We start from the raw sequence: 17675 nt of genomic DNA on the forward strand, positions 1-17675 counted from the left end.
CTTTTGTTGATTCCATTTTAGGAATCAATATTTAAAATCCAGTACTGTCATATACCAGAAGAGGGCAGCATTCTCTGTGTAAAAAGTCAAAGTATGAGCATAGGACAAATATTCAACTCCCCATTTAGAGAGAAAAATGAGAAAAATTCTGACTTACCTTGTGTATAACAGATTGTTTACATCTGTAACCAGATAGATAGATAGATAGATAGATAGATAGATAGATAGAAAGATTGTCATTGCATGTTAAGCACAATTCACAGTGGCAATTCACTCCACTTAACAGTATATATAACAAAGAACAAGTAACATTGAACCAAGGCCTCAGTCTGACAATGAAATATCTAATATGGGCAAAAATGTCCACAACACTGTGGGTTCTCATAAATGTTATCCATCATGTAATACATTTGAAATTATTTTGGAAACAATGTTGACAATTTTTACATGTTTTACATGTTTTTTGACAAAATAAACTCAACTAAAAGTCAAAGTTCTTGAGTTCAGATTATTTTGTTAAACTATACTGTTTAAGGACAAAAATCAACTATGATGCTCACATTTTATGGGTGCAAATCTTCATCTTTTTCCTCAGAGTGAGTGGCATTAGCACTTCCCATCACATAGTCTGCCCCTTTTCTTGTTATAATAAATAGTGAGAAGGATGCCAGACTGAGCTCAGGCTGGGGCATGCACACACAAAACATACATTCCTGTAGTGCTGCATACCACCAACTCACAGCAGCAACAGACCAACACATAACAATGTGCGACGATGTCACTATTCACTGCAGTACTACACCTTTGGTATTACTTCACATATGCTACAAGCTCACTTGCATTCGCTTAGTTCTCTCAGAGATACCAATTAATCACACATTTGTGGATACTCTTAAAGTTTACAATGACACGAGTGGGTAATTCATCTTTTTAACCTTTGCATGTAAATCTTCAAGCAGTCCTGCATCCTGAAAAGGCTCCAGTATTGCTATACTGAAAAGTGTCTGACTGACAGTGACAGTATTTAAACATCACACACATTACAGCAAAAGGTAAAAACAGCAGGTGTGGAGACAGTTTTGTGTTGGATTGAGTTTGAGACATTGTCTCAAAGGTTCCACTGGCTGCTCTGACCAAAGATCTTCACCTGCTCCTGTTTCCATTTGGTTAGTCTTGGTCTTTCGATGTTGTTTGAGAGGTTGCCATAGGGACCACTGGCTTGGCTGCGGCGTGCCATGTTACCCCTGGGAAAAAGCCCACTGACTGTGTATATATGGCTTTTCAGACCCACAGTTGCTAGGAGATGATCCAGCAAGCTTGAAATGGTAAACACACGGACACATGCAGCCCTTATGTGCACACACAACATAATTTCAAATGCTGAAGAGCACTTGGAAATATGTTTGTTACTGCTGGTATGTAAAACTGTTAGAAACTCATGCAATTATAAAATACTGTATGTTTAGATTCAGTTAAAATTTATTTGTTTCTTCTTGTCAGATGAGAATTTGAGATTTGTTTTAGCAGTCATGAGTCTTATTTAAAAAAGAGCAAAGTTTAAATTCCAGAGTCAAAAGGAAATGATGTTTAGGACAGTGTGCTCCATAATTGACACTGTTAAGATTTCACTCCCATTTCTGAGAGCTCACAGCACCATGGTGGTGAAATGTCATAGGATTTACATACAACAAATGAATACAGAACACCTCAGAAAGCCACAATGTTCATTGCAATCAAACAAGACACTTAAATAAACAATGTATATGTGAGTAGTTTTAATAATCTATATAAAACTGCACATATCAGATAACCACGTCTCAAATGGAATGCGAGGGCAGATAACTCCAAAGGAAATGCCTGAGGATTGGACCTTTTCCAGAGACGTCTTTCTGAATGTTTTAAAACACTAATTTATAACCTTGATACGATGGGTTGAAGTAGCCTAAAATGCAGCAACATATTCATAGCATGTTTTCAAGAGAATCTGATAAGGAGGGCAAAAAGTGATGCTTTCCAGAAGAAAAAGCTCACAGTGTTGATGAGGGTTCAATATTTTATGTATTGTGTAATTAAATATGTAGATGGGATTACACTTTAGGCAACTGTTATTCTCACAAAAACATTCCTGCTAAATAGATCACCATCTGTTTATGCCTCTCGCTGCAGTCCAGGCTATTGTTTGTATTTTGTTACATAATTATCCTCATGTTTAGCTGCATACATGGTTTCAAATGATTTCAATATGTAGGTGGAAACAAAGACAATTTATCAAATTTAACATACAAAACTAGTGAAAACATATAATCTTAAATTTAAAAAAGAGCAATGCAAATTCAATATCTTCTACAATATATTCAAATATTCAGTTGATATACATAAAAGTGGAGATCAAAGAATATCTTCTCCCACTTAATCTGTCTTGCGTTTCCTAGGTTATGTTTGATTGGATGATATTTTTGCAATGTAGGTTCTCAGCCACCAAGGAAATCTATCTGCACTCTCATTCAGTATCTTTGTGACCGATCTGAATGAAAACAATACCTCTGTATTGTGTGACTCAAACAAGCAGGTACAACCTGTAATATAGTACATGACAGTTTTGCATAATAAGAGTTGCACACTATTGCTCTCTGGGGAAGGGGCCTAATTTTAACTGAGTATGACAAGTTAAAACTATCTACATCATGTTTTGAGAGAGAGCTCAATTTCTATCCAGCTTTCTATCCATGAAGTGTGTTTCAGTTGTCACTGAAGAACAGATCATTTTAGCATAATGAAGTTAGAAATCAGCAGTTGTCTCACAATACCATGCACAGCCTTCTAAATGTATGCAGAATATAGGATCTCTGCTGGCGACCCACTTTTATCGAGGCCAAATGTGATGTGAGCAGATGAACCGACAATTTTATGCGAAGGAACACTGAGCCACAAGACGCACCTGCTGTGACTTCAGAAGTTGCACTAGTCCCACATCATAACCTGGAATAACACTAGTGAGGTGTTCATTCATACAGTGAGGAGGATGCAGCTTGTTTACTGTGCACAACAGAGCTGGAACAAACTTCAACAGGATATCAGACTGATTTAAAGATAGACAAAGACTAACGTTCATGTTCTTCACTGCCTTTGACTTAACATTGAGCACTCATCATTATCTGCCTTGCACTTACATATTTACCTGTCTTTAATTATTTGTTTAAATTGTTTTATCCCCTTATTTATGTCTGAATATTTTATGCTGTGTTTCCTGTTTATTGTTTTTAATGCATTGAGTACATTAAAACCTGACAAGAGGTGACACAGAGGGATGTAGACCTACTGAGAGACCTTTAGACCTTAAAGCATAGTTTCACAGAGCCTTCAGATAAGGCTTTGGCCACTCAAATTAGTCAAATCAAGTGGATATCTTCCATGTTTAAGTGACAAAAGAGGGAAATTTGTATTAAAAGACTAACTTTGGAAGATATATATCCGCTTGCTTTGACCAATTTGGACATCTGAAGCTTCATATTAGCCTCAGATAAACTTTGGAATACAATTTTGCACAGAACAAGGACTGTGGATTTTTTAACTTTGAACTTGAGGAATGATAACAGCAAGCAAAACTTCGTTCAGTGTTCATTTGGGCACCTGACAATTGTTTTAAGACAGACTTGATAAAACTGTGAACCTGTCCTTTAAGAGCAGCCCTGCTCCAGTGAGATGAGATTTAAAGGGAGCCCTGTAGTGGTTCCCAACCTGGGGGTCAGTTCCAAGATGGATCTGAAGGATGATTAAAGGGGTAACAAAGAAAAACATATACACACACTGCACTTCACACTAAATCTGGTTGATTCTTTTCTGACTTTTCTCAAAAGCTAACTTTTTTAGTGAAATACTGGATACTTTCAACTCTTCTACGCCCATAAAATTCATTCAAATGAAAAAAATGTGAAAAAGGAAAAATTACCGCTGCCCTGAAGCATGTGACCTCAAAATCAACCTCTCAGTAATAGACCCCCCCCCCCCCCCCCTTTTTTTGGCAGGAAAGGTACAGGTGTAATCAATAACATTAACGATGGCTCCATTCCATTACTTGTCCCAGTAAACCATGTCAGTGAGTTAACATGCACAATAGAGCGCTGGAACTGGCTCAACTAAGTGGAATGCAGCCATCATTAATGTTATTAGTAACACCTGTGCTTTTCCTGCTTTGACAAGTCAAAATGTCTGTTGTGAAAAGGGTTTATTACTGTGTTTGTGTGCCAAGTCATGGCCAGATTACCTGGTCAGGGGATTCCTGCATGGGCACAAATTTGTTGTTGGGCCTGTATGAGGTACAGTGCAGACAGAAGACTGTATGGCAGCTTGGTTATATGAAGCCCAATCAGTTCTCCAGTAATTTCTGTAATTTGATTAAATACAACTTTATTTAGAAATATGTACAATATGAACTAAATACAATAATAACAATCTTATAACTAGACTTTGACAGAGAGCTCATCTACAAGATGAAAAATGAGCTAATAACGACCTGCCAAAGTTTATATTTTATTTGAGTGGGTCAAATTCCAGGGATCAAATTTAGCCAGCTTGCTTTTTCCACAGCAGGCATTTTGACTTGTCATTGTAGGAAAAACACAGGTGTTACTAATAACATTAATGATGGGTCTGTTAATATTCAAGTGTTCCAGTAAGCCGTGATGACAGTGTGACAGTCAGCCAGCATTCACAATGCCAGACCCTGAAACTAAAGCACATGAATTAAGATAAATGAAGTTCAACATCATAAATTGTATTAATTGTGCTTTTTATTCTATGAAAAGGGCCTATTAATCAGATAACCAAAACCCACTGACATGCAGTGAACCTGGGGCTTTGGGGCCACAGTTGCCAAATCTACTTCCCATCCATAGTACAGTAATGTTACATCATTTGAAAGGAAACTGATGCTTCAGCAAAGTACTTTAATGCTAAGATACTATAATAACTCAAATATAATAACTCGCAGAACATTGCACAGGCTAGTGGAAGGGTTATAAGGAAAGCTCCTTTCCTACTGGAAATATCTTAAAGCCTTGGCTACAAAACCTTCGCAGCGTAGATGAACTCGTGTAAGTTGTTTTTATAGTCTAGGTGTGGACTTCTGCCAGTGCAGAGGTCTGATATACAGTAAGCTCTTTCCCACGCTTTTGTCTTACAACTCCTCGTGTGTCCGCGCCGTGCTGTTGAGAGAGTAGGAGGAGTAGGAGTACGAGTAGGAGGAGGAGGAGGAGGAGGAGGAGGAGGGAGGGAGTGAAGTGGACTGGTGGGTTCAGTCCTGGAATGTGTGCGCGCTCCCGAGTCGGAGTCTCTCTGTTCTCATCCGGCGCGCCGCACAGACAGACAGACCCGAGTGCGCGCGCAGCCCGCGACAGGTCTGGAAGTGCAAGGAGGAGGCAGGAAAACGCTGGAGCGGGGAATGATGGCGGTGAGCAAGAAGAAGGGACAAGTTTGATACTGTAAAACTGGGACGTTGTAGGCGATCTTTCGGCGCCTTACACGATGAAGCAAGTAAGAGGTGAGAGCGTTGTAAAGTTGTCGACATTTCTGCGCTGTTGTGTTCAGGACCAGTGTTCACATTTTCAACGGCTCGGACTTCAAACTGCCACAATGAATTGTTCACTGAGACACTAAACGTCCGGGTTGAATTGAACTGTTGGCCCAATAAGTGTAACTTTGCTCCGTCTTTTTGTCTGTGATGTGGCGCTACCAACAACGCTAACATTGATTAACCGGTTCAACTACGTACAATAAAAAGTCATGGCGTGTTAAAGTTATTTTTCACGGTCAACTTTTGTGTAGCTAACGCCAGTAGTCAGACAACCAGCGAAATATATAAAGCTACTACAGCTAAGTTACTAGCACTAAAAAAACCTTTTAACGTTAACTAACGTTATAAGTTACTAACCGTTGACGTTAACCTAACGTTACTTCAAGTTCTAACGTACCTTTAGCTTACTTAACGTCACTTTTTCTGTTTTGATTTGCATGTAGATAGAGATAACGTTTCCTACATTTAACGTTAATCATTTTAAATAACTATGGGGGATGGTGAGATAATGATATCTGGTCTCTATATTAACATAGTTTACTGGTTCTTCTCTTCAGATGACTTCACTTTGATTCGTTAGTAGAAACAACAGTGCTCCAAAGAAGCTCCGCCGGACCCATGGCACCGCCTGCGTAGAGGTGGGGGAATAATAGTTCACCAAAAAAAACCACTCCAACCAAACAGTCTTTCGAATTGATCAATAGAAAAGAAAACAAAAATGATCAAAGCGGAAAGTAAAGGAGGCGAGAGGACCCTGAGGAGCGCGTCCCCTCACAGAAATGCATACAAGTCTGACTTCCACGCCATTAAGTGCTCCTTTGATGGGCCAAAGTCCGAGGGCGCCGCCAAATCATATGCAAATGGATCCAGTGACACCAGAGAGGACTCCAGGGGGAGGCCTTTTGGGACCCGAGTGAACAAGATAAAGAACATATTCCTACAGATGGATGGTCAGCAACAGGAGTGCCAAGATGCGAAAGTACCCTTAAAGTCTGAGGTGGCCCCAGTGTCCCCGCCAAAGCCGCAGTTTCCAGTCAACACGCACAGAGCTAACGTAAATAGTGCTACAAGCCCAGAATCTCTTAATTTAGATAAAACACCCAAGGGAGAGGATGTTGAGATTGACAAAGTGGCTTTGGCAGAGAAGTTTTCTGTGACCAGAAAACTCTTCGAGAGGGGCATCAAAGAGCAGCCTGCAGCCGAAAAGCAGTCTCCAAACAGAGGAGTAACTCGCTTGTCTCTCGGAAGTGCTTCTGATGAGGGGAAAAGTGCACGCAGAGTATCGGGATCCTCTGAGACCACTGTCAAATCAGAGCAAACTCCTACATCAACAGTCAAATGTCGACCAGATGAGAATGCTGATAGCGAGAAAAGGCATGTGTCTAGAGTGTCACTAAATGCAGGACCCATATCCAAGAGGTTGGAGAATTACATGGCTGAGAATGACTCAGAAGACAACAACATATCTGCTACTAAAGGGGGAATGGTGTCTGCTAAACCACACAGCACCGCTGAACATTTACTGCCTACCTCTCCAACAAGGGACAGCATACACAAACCCACTTCTCCTGTTAAAGAAGTCACTAACTCTTCACCTGTAACTGATGCTACTAGCAAAAATATATCCCAGGCAGCATCCTTTGGGTCTAGTATTGGGCTTAAACCAACATTCCCAGTTTCCAATGCAGCTTACAAATCTGTTTCTCCAACAACTGATGCCACTAACAAACCCCTGTCACCAGAGCAAACAACCCCGGTTGGCCAAGGCTACAAGCGCTCCTCATCATCCGGGGATGGATTAAGTAGGACATCTGTTGGTGGGGATGAAGGCAAGCCACATAGTCCGCCCCCAAGGGATGTGAAGCAGCCTCCTCCATCCGCTTGTGGCTTTCAGAACACCAACATGGCCAAACACTCTGAAAAAGCCAAGAGTAATGACAATGTGGTACATAGTCCTACCAGGGATAAGACATCCAGCCAAACATCATCATTGGATCCCAAGGGTGTGGGTATGGTACGGGCAGAACTTGTAGTTGTTCAGAATGAGTCTTCAGAGAGTGAGGAGAATGAAGATGAGAACGTTGAAGGTAATGTGTTTGAGGAGCAGAAGGTGCAAAGCAACAAAGACCCACCAACAGACCCAAAAAGAATCTTTCGGAACCTGCAGAACAGCAACAATGCTCGTCATATCATGGCAAGAGATGTCACAAAAGAGACACGAAGGGTAGCAGAGACGGTTGGTGAAGGTAGAGTCTTGGAGGACAACGGGCTGAAAGAGGAGAGAAAGGAAGGCAGTTTAGGTATGAGTCAAGATGGTGAACAGAATCGTGAGGAAGATGATGAGGTAGTGGAGGAGGAGAGAGAGCAGGGGGGCCAGAGCATCCTGGATAGAGCTTCACCGGTAGTGTACGGTATTGAGAACGCAGCATTTGTGGATGACAGGGATGTAGACCAGGTCCTAAGGGAAGAGGAGGAGGAAGAAGAGGATGAAGAAGAGGAAGAGGAGGAGGATCAAATGTACAGAGAGTATGATGACTTTTATGAGGCCCCCGGTCTGTCAGATGAGGAGGAACCTCCCTTTAAGAGGAAAATCAAGTTCTCCACAGACCCCATTCTGGTAAGTACTTTATGTTTACATCTGAATCATTGCTGCTCAGCTCAAGCTCCTAAAAACATATTGCACAGCACCTTCATTATAAATCGCCGTCTCACTGATTCAGCAAATGTGTCTGGCCTAGGTGTCTCCCTGTAGACACAAGACAGTACAAGTATATGAGGCTGTGAATGAATGCTTGTGTTGGGCATGTTGACGTCACAGCTACTGCACTGTATCATTAGACAAGTGTTTTCACAGTTTGGAAACTCTAAACTATGGTTTATTTAATCTTAGTGACCAGGGAGGCTGGCAGTTTGGCAGCCTTATCTCCTAGTTCGTAAACCCTAGAGAGGAGATCAGGAGTAGTAGGGGTAGTCTGGGGACATGAGGTAACAACATTGTTTGCTGTATTTTTGTAGACATTGTTCACATTGCATAAGAGTTTGTGAGAGCAGAGCTACAGCTGAATGAGTGTAGCAGTGAGGTAGAAACATGAGAAACTTAAGAATGTACAGTAAGAAATCATGGCCACCCCTGACTCTGTGTGCTGGATGGGTATTTTTACTCCTTTAGAGTGGTTCCCCCAATTTGTGAATCATGTGTTGCACTCATAAGGGACTTTTCACTTATACCCATCAACCCATCAAAAGGGATTTTTTTCCCCCTTATAATTACTTTTATAGACCATGGCTAAGTTATCTTATTACTGCTGGGGAATTCCTGATTTTTCTTTTTTGTTATCCATATATTTTTAAGGATATAAATCTTTTGTGAAAAGCAGTCAGGCTGAGGGAAGAAGTCTTGTTTTTGTAGAGCTAGGTGATGTTGAAGTCACTAGTATCACATGATTTTTAAGTCTGTATCTGTGTAAATTATGTGATGATATTTTAAATACGATTGTAGCCGCTTTTGTATATTATCTAATCTCAGCTAGGGATGTGAGAAATAGTTTGGAAAAAGTGATGATGATGATGGCCAAGCAGAGAGAGGAGCAACATTCATTTAACTATCCTATAACAATCAACTAAGTTCTGATAATTGTATCAAATGATGACCAGGAAAACAAAGCACTTTATCACAGCATTACAGCAACTAAAATCTCTCATGTTGTGTGTAGACTGATATCATAATATCCATATTTCATATTTGATGTCTTCCAGCTTAACAGTTTTGTATTTGAAACTGGTATTCCAGCTGGCGTATTCTGTTTTGGTTTTGCCATGCATCATGTGTTGTAAACATTGCCAGTGGGTGTTTTAGGGGTGTGGTGGAAGTGGAGGTAATATCTTCCATCATAGAGATTTCACCATCACCATATCTAATCAGCATTTTTGCTAAAACAGGGAAAAACAAATCACTCTAGTGCATTCCACACAGCTTGTGAACAGCTCAGTGTTTATCCAGGCTTTAAAATGTGCTGTTATCTCAGGGTGTGGATTCCCCACCATCCCAGTCATCCTGGCAGGGGGTCCTGGGAGAGGGGACCAGAAGCTGACCTGCTGGAGGCGACACAAACAACAGTGCGTCTCCTCTGCTCCAAGTAGAGCAGTAACAGAGATAAACACAACTTTTATAGTTCACAACAATTTGCTAGATTGTGTCTCCTCTCTGTAGCAGTTCACATACTGTTCATAACAACAGGGAGACTTTACGCAAAAGAGAATAGCTGACATAAGGTTGTAGCCGTTGATATGTTAGCTTGTTTCAGTGTACATCTTGACAAATAATTATTTTTAGAAAGTTTTTTCTGTGCTAATGGTGTTCTTTTGTGGGATCGGTGTTTTCAGTTAAGATGATTGAACCAGGGTTGGTTGAAAGACACTTGCTGTGTCCAGTTGTTGTACATTGTACATTTTAGCATGTGCAATGTTAGCACGTAAAGTTATGTGAGTTTTATGTGAAAAGTATGAGTGTGCATACAACATGGACCAGGTATTACAAGCTGATTGTCCTGGAATGAAGGGCTACAACTAATAATTATTTTCATTACTTGCAGATTATATTTTCAATTAACTGCTTAGTCATTTGGTCTAGCCTATTGGTTAAGATGCATATTTTTTATGGAGATTTCTCTTTACCCCTGTTTCTGGTCTCTGTGCACTTTCAGCTGTCACATGAAGACAAAAATGCAAAAGAAGGTGACATCTTGAGTTTTGTCCACCCAACAGTCCAAAACCCAAAGATATTCTGTTTACCATCACTATCAAAGAAAAGCAGCAAAGCAGAATTTAAGCTTAAATGATTTAAATGATTACTTGATCATCAAAATAGCACATTATTTTTCCTGATGATTGACTTATTGATGAATTTACTAATTGGTTCAGCTCTACCAGAATGATCAAACTCTCCCACAATACTAATGGGACAAGTACTATGGTTATTATGGTATTGTCCATGTCAGTGGATTTTTTCTGAATAGCAACTGAGCAAGAAAAATGGTGATTTATGTTGACCAATCCAAATCATAATCAACGTATATTTCTAACATCTTGATCATAAAGTATGTGTTAGCTTTGCATCAAAGCTAAATAATATGGCAACAAAGTTCTTGTATGTATTTTGGACATGAAAGTCAATTCGATATTGAATTGTATGGACTAATAGTATGTAGTGTTCAGTAAATACTTAAAATATTAGTAAGTATGTACAATATTAAAAGAATTCAGACAGTTTTGCACCCTGTCCCTATTCCACCCTGCCACCTGTCTGCTTTGAAATATGGAAAGTAGAATCAATGTAATGTGAAGATACTTAGCCAGTCCAAAAATGTCTGCATGTTATTTTAAGTTTATAATTGCATGAATTGGAGCATGTAGTAGACAGACTGGAAGGAACAGATTTTTCAGAACAGTGACATACACTTGGATTAAAACTATGGGGTCAAGGTTGCGTGGTATGCGTGTTAGCCAACTAAGTCACACACATGTCCCTCAACCAACATTTCTACCTGTGACCAAGCTAACAAAAGCCTCCCGTTGGCACTGCATGACTCTCCACAGTCTGCTAGTCAGAGCTGCCACTGTGAGCGAGCACTCTTGTGTTGTAGCCGACTAGGAGAGAGGAAGTGCTTTGTGCTTCTGGCTCACAACGGGATTAGGTCCCTACGTAACCCAAGTCTTCTTGACAGGGGAGGTGTCCTGTGTGGAAGAAAGGTTCTCTTTGTGAAGGAGAGGAGACGTCCATTCTCAACATATATCACTCTTATCAATGCTGAAAAGACAAACTGGATGAACAGGGATTTTCTAAGACAGTCAGGATTAGTAGAGGGTGATTTGATGATTGCTAGAAGTGAAAGTCCTATGTCAAGGCAAATATTGGATGTCTACAGTTGCTATTGAATGTGCTATGGCATGTAGTTGCATTGTGATGAAAATAGCCAAAATGTGTTTGAAAGAAAAAAGTATTACAGTTGTTTTATGATGTTTTGTGAGAAGAAGATTCTTCTGCATATATGGTAACACAGTCACACTTGCTGCATTCCCATTGCTGCTGTATCAATAAGTCTGTTATACCCTCTGGCTGTATGAGCCGTATAAATATTGCACCACTGCTTTAAAAATATAAGTTTGGTCTCCATAGAGAGGATGTTGTTTCCTCTACAAGTGCAAATGAAAAACAGGCCTGTATTATTCAGTTTGCGTGCATGGGAATGTTTTTATCCAGAGAAACTTTTCAACCTCAGATCACATTTGTTTAGCAGTTTACAGGTTAGCATCTACTGGAATTTACTTAAACGCTGAACCCTATAGTAGCAGCAAAAAGCCAAGGTTTATTGAATGATTCACACACCCAGCTGCAGGTGTGTTATTTGCTTGAGGACAAAGACTACACAGTCATTTCCAGGGCAGTTATGTTCGATATCTGGAGAGGTCAACTCGGATTTTATGTGTCTTGTGTCACGTTGCACATGAGGGCATGTGGAAATGGAGTCAAGAACCTGTTAACTATTACAGAAAAAGAAAATGTCTGAAACCAGGCACCTGCTGCTTTTCCCCATCCTCACAGAGTATCAGGAAGTACCGCCAGCAGTTCTTGGTCAAGTGAACTCAGCGTCACGTCTCCAACACACAGGGTGTGGTGAAGGATTGTAGAGTTCATTGTAACGGAGAGAATTCAGCATTTCTTTCTTTGTTTGCACTGTAGATAATTACACTGTCCACATTGGGCATTATTCAAGCACACACCTCCTTTTGTCAGTTTAATGTCCCATATATGAACAGTAAAACTTGTGTTTAGTATCTGTAGACATTTCACCTGTGTCAGGTAGAGTACAGGTTGTAGACAGTAATGTGGAGCATGATGACAAAATTTTAATTTGTGCCCTGTGGTGTCTTTGCAGAAGCACATTCTGCCAAATCACATATGCTGGAAAGTTAACATCTGATTTCAGTAGGGCTTCTCCATCTGTATTTCATGTGAGTGAAAAGCATAAAAGGGCATACTCACAGTTTGGACTCTAGCCCCTGTAGCAAATTCATCCGGTAGTGTTACACTTTCCACTTCCTATCTGAAATGGGTCTTCTGCGGGCCAGAGGAATGTCTGACAAGACTCCACCCTCATCCAACCAGCAGAAAGGCCCTCATAGTATCTGGGCTCCCTTCAGCCACCTGGGCTTGCGGGTGACTATCTGACAAGACTATCGCCACATGGGTGGAATACTAATGCGGGCAGCTCAATGCTGTTCATTAAATGACTTGGCATGGGATGAGTCTCGGGCTGATTGCGATTGCCTTGAACACTTTCATTATGTGATTAAAGGCAGACACATCTGCGGGTGCTGTGTATTTTTACTGAATGTTAACAGTAACTGTGTGTTAAAAGTTTTCAGCAGCCCTTGTGGGACAAAAGTAGCTTTTGTGGGCCATTTATAAACAAACCTGTTTAGCCTGTTTGTGTTTGATGTTCTTTGGAAATGTGATTCCATTATGTCACTGTGTTCCTCTCAGACTCCACCTATTCCTGCTGTAGGTCATGCATTAACACTTTGAAGTTTCAGGCAGATAAACATGATTGTATCTGTTTTAGTTCATCAGTGCGAACTTCAAAAAGTGTTAATTATTTCAAGGGCATGTCTATATATATATATATATATATTGGCCTAGAGTCAAAATTCTTTCATCATTTTAACCTCTCATTTGCATCTTTGCTCAACTGGTCTTCTGCTCTAAAAATGTCAAATTTTGCAATTTATATATATATTTTTTTCTGGACCAATCATCCCAAACTTTGTCAAGATCTTCTACAGACTTCACTGATCTTAAGTTGAGAAATTTTGATACATCAATCCATTCCAATTATACAAGCAAATCAATTCTTATTAAAATAGCTACAGATGTAGTCATGTGAAACACATCTTTACCGAAGGTTGTAGGTCGTAAGCTAAATGTTACTGAGAGTAGATTTTCATACTTCAACAGAGCATCAGCATATAGTGATGATCACAATTAATTATTTTAAAGAAAATCAAGAGTTTTGCTCCTTGTCAATTAAAAAAGACACAAGCATCCAAATGCTCCCAATCTGCTTGGACCCTGATCATTGCCGCTTGTGGCTATATTTTGTTCTTTTTCCTGGTGTGTTTACACTGGACTAAAATACTGGGCCTCATGCCTTCTTTCCTAATTGCTCTATGATCAGCGCCAGGCCACCACCCCTGCCCCAGCTGGCTCACGCAGCATGTTTTGATTTGTTGTCTTTTTGTAGGCCCGCTTACATTACAAGCCCTCCAATCCAGTGGTCAGCCCTCGTTTTGCACTGGCAAAAGATTTCTCTGGTTTGCTTTCCTCGCAGCTGCTGACTCATTTCCCACATTGGTATTCTGTTGTGGGAATGGGAATGAGGGAAAGATGGAAAGGTTTTCAGTTTGGGTGTGGGCATGTGTACATCTGTGCATGTGAGCACATCTAGATTAAACAGACCACTGTAGTTGTTGAAGACGGATGACCAGCCCACACATACTGCTGGAACCAAGAGTTCTGGAGGAAATGGAAATATGAAGATGGCATAACAGTCTACTGATCCGCATCACAACTGTAGTGGCCACAGTAATATTTTAGAAGAAATTGGCATCAAAAGGACACATTAAATATCCTTTTACGTATGAACGTGAATACTTTTTTGCCTGCCTGATTAAAAGTTGTGTGTTTGGTCTGATTACTGGAGACAGTGATAACAATGAGCTGTCTGTAAAGATTTTTCCAGAGGGAGTGCTTAATAAAGAGATTGATTTCTGTCTTTCTTGCAAATAAGACAGTGGTTGAGTGATTAGGTTACAGCAAAGAACAGAACATTGTTCGAAAAAGGCCTGGGAGTCCATGGCAACAGGAAAGTCAGACATGGGAGTCAGGAGGGGAAGTAGGAGGGAGAAGTCGAGCTGAACTGCTGGGGCTCAGGATGCAGTGGGGCTCCCTATATTCTATTAACCTACATTTTCGATCCTTGATTACTTTCAGTCTCCAAAGTCAGAAAGTGAAAAGCATTTTTCAGCCTTAATGACATTTCTGTCTGCTCTAGTTCTATGAATCCATTTTTAAGCATCTAAATTAGAAGTTGATAAGCTTTGTCTGCCCTATTAATAGAAGCCCTTTCAAACTTGTTGTTCACAGACATGGACAAAGCAAGCATGGCAAAAATGAGTTACTTGTTGATTATTTGAAAAAGTTTTAATCTTCACTGTTTTGTGCAGTGGCCTCGCCTTTGTGTAATAAAGATAAGAGATCTATCTGCCATGGGAGAAAACACAAAATAATTTTTTGGGGGAGGGAACAAAGCCTTGTTATAAGCTTTGCTCAAGAGATAAAGGAAGGAGAACTCACTAAGGTTAACAGAGGGTAGAGGCCTCATGATTAGCATTCTTCTGTCATTCGGTTTGGGAGGCTGCATGAGATGGGTACCTGCAAACATACCAAATACACGTGCATCTTGTTTTCATGATAAAACAGTATTATTCCACTTTTATAAAATGTTTGTAAACAGGATCCGAAATTAATACCCGCCAATTGTTAAATGCGGGAAGATTTTCCGTTTGGCAAGTAAATCTTGGGAGGTTATCCGCCACACTGGTGGGTAAATGTTTGTACCAAAACAGTCATGTAATAAAATATCTGGCATGATGGCTCGGAGGAAATTACTCATGTTTGTCCTTATACAGTGTAGATACAAGCACCATATGTGTGTTTTACGTGTGTCTAAACAGTGCGGTGAAACTGTAGGAGTGTTTGAGACGGTCTGAGGTGAAAGAGTGCCAGCTACAGACCGTCTCGAGTCCTCCTACAGTTTTGCTGCACTGTTTACCGTACAGGACATCAGCTACTCAACATTGCAGCTCTCTGCTAAACTAAATTAATACCTTATTATCTCAATGAAATGTACTGAAACAAATGTATATTTGACAAAAAAGGCAATTTATTATTTTGGCTGGTAAAAAAATATGCTTGAACGGTGGATTTTTTTTATCTACCAGTCCACTTGCAGGTGAAAAGTTAATTTTGGACCCTGTGTGTAAAAAAATGAGCATGGATGTTGTCAAATGGAAATGGTAGTAATTCACCATGACATATTGAAACCCCCATGTAAGAGTTTGGTGAGTTATTATGGAAACATACTATCTGCACAGCTGTTGTGGGCCGTGTCCAAAGGCTACACAGTGAGGAGACAGAAAGACAGTGGGAGAAGGAGATTGTTTGTGGCCGATTCCTCAAGTCTGGACATGCTGCAGGATCTAGACCTCAGACTCTGATGCCCAGAGTGGAAATATTTACTTGATTACATCAGACATCCTCATGGCAAATGTCTGAGTCAATTTTGTAGTCCTATAGCATTACTCCCTCTTTTTTTTTTTTACTTGGTTAATGGTCATATCCTCTTGTTGTTGGAATGATTTTGATTGTGTTAACCACACTTTGGGTTGCCACTCTTTACATAATGGGAACACAACTCAAACATTTGCCACAGGGACAAGGACAAGTGGCTTCAGATATCTAAGATATACAGTAGAATGCAACTCATCACCTAACTGCTCAATTTTTGTGTGTTGAGTAAGCCAGTTTATTAGGTTCTAACATGCAGGAGCTTGATGAGTCATTGGATTGTAATGATTCACCACTAACAGTAAATAACATCTGAGGGATTTGAAGTTGCAATCACAGAGTTGTACTGTTACTTGAGAAATGTAGCAAAAAAGCTCAGAGAATATCACAGGACATGGATGCCCTGTAGTGTCGCTGTCGTCAGAATGACAAACTAGAGACCCATAACACTGACCAAGTGCAACACTATTATTAAAATATGCTCCATTATCTTCGTAGTGAAACAATACTGTGTCCCCTTGACCCCCTCCCCTCTCTGTGACGGTCGACTTTTCACTCTGCCTTTGAGTGGAGCCGTTCAGAACAACGATAAACACGTTTGATTTCAAACAACACGTCGTAAGAACCAGTTCTGAGAGAGAAAAATGTAGTTTAAAAGTATTAAAGTAAAAGTAGTGGTTTGGTCCCTCTGACTCATACATTATTATCTATGACATCATTAGATTATTAATACTGAAGCATCAGTGTGTAAGCAGCATGTTACTGTTGTAGCTGTTGGAGGTGGAGCTAGTTTCAACTGCTTTATGTACAGTTAGACAATAAAACAGCTATTAGCAGGGGTTCTGACTCCTTGCAAGAAACAGAAAAGTTGTTTTCTTTTCTACGGCAGCACAACTTAAGTGTTTCAGTAATAGTTTCTACTGCGGCACAACTGAACTGTTTCAGTAATAGTTTCCACTGCAGCAACTAAACTGTGAGGACCAAAAAATTATTTTCTACCTTTTATTTTTCCCCCTGCTATACGAAAACGGAACCGTGACCCCAAACCAAGGTTGCATCCAAAGTCTGAGACCACTTTCCCATTCTCAGACTTCTGGACCTTACCTTAATGCTGACTGACTTTTCCTAAGACTGACTTCTATGAGATTTGCTTTTAACCATGATTTTATACCAATGACATGTTTCAAATGCCCACTACAGAAAATTCTCACTTCTCTATAGTAAAATACAGTGGATTTTCATATGCGTTGTATTGCGGAATTGTGTTGACGGCACTTTTTTCACAGCATTACCCTTCCCAAACCAAGTCTATTTGGATTCTGTTGTTGGATTCTTATAACTACAATATATCTCCAACAGATAGTTGTTGTACCTCTCTAAACAACATCATTGCAGTATGTAGAATAACAAATTGTACATATCTTTGTCTGTGAATGACATTTTGGCAAACAAGGAATATTTGTTCATGCATTGTTCATATCATATAAAAACTAATATACTTCCAATGTCAACAAAATTCAAAAATGCTGGAATTAGTCTGTGAAATACCCACCATGTTTAAATTTAAACTGCAGAATCCAAATCTCCTGAGCTCCCTACAATCCCCAAACTCTCCGAAGAAATACAGAGTAGTGGTTGGTTTCTGAGGCTTGGGGGAAAATATGTTATTTATAGTCTGCAGTGTGTAAAAGCAGAAAG

General features: G+C 40.0%; 1 protein-coding gene across 3 annotated transcripts in view; it reads left to right on the forward strand.

Moving 5' to 3' along the window:
• Nucleotides 1–5337: 5337 nt before the first annotated feature.
• The window catches only part of ppp1r9ala (protein phosphatase 1 regulatory subunit 9A-like A), a 28969-nt gene continuing 16631 nt past the window's right edge, over nucleotides 5338–17675 (forward strand). The window contains exons 1-2 of one of the 3 annotated variants that reach the window (XM_044365651.1): nucleotides 5338–5539; nucleotides 6130–8189. In XM_044365651.1, coding sequence (XP_044221586.1) covers nucleotides 6291–8189 — 1899 coding nt within the window. In that variant the 5' untranslated portion in view covers nucleotides 5338–5539; nucleotides 6130–6290. The remainder of the gene's footprint in view (nucleotides 5540–6129; nucleotides 8190–17675) is intronic. The other 2 variants (XM_044365653.1, XM_044365654.1) reach the window with 2 other exon arrangements.

Source organism: Thunnus albacares, chromosome 11, assembly GCF_914725855.1.
Source record: "Thunnus albacares chromosome 11, fThuAlb1.1, whole genome shotgun sequence".
Taxonomy (NCBI): domain Eukaryota; kingdom Metazoa; phylum Chordata; class Actinopteri; order Scombriformes; family Scombridae; genus Thunnus; species Thunnus albacares.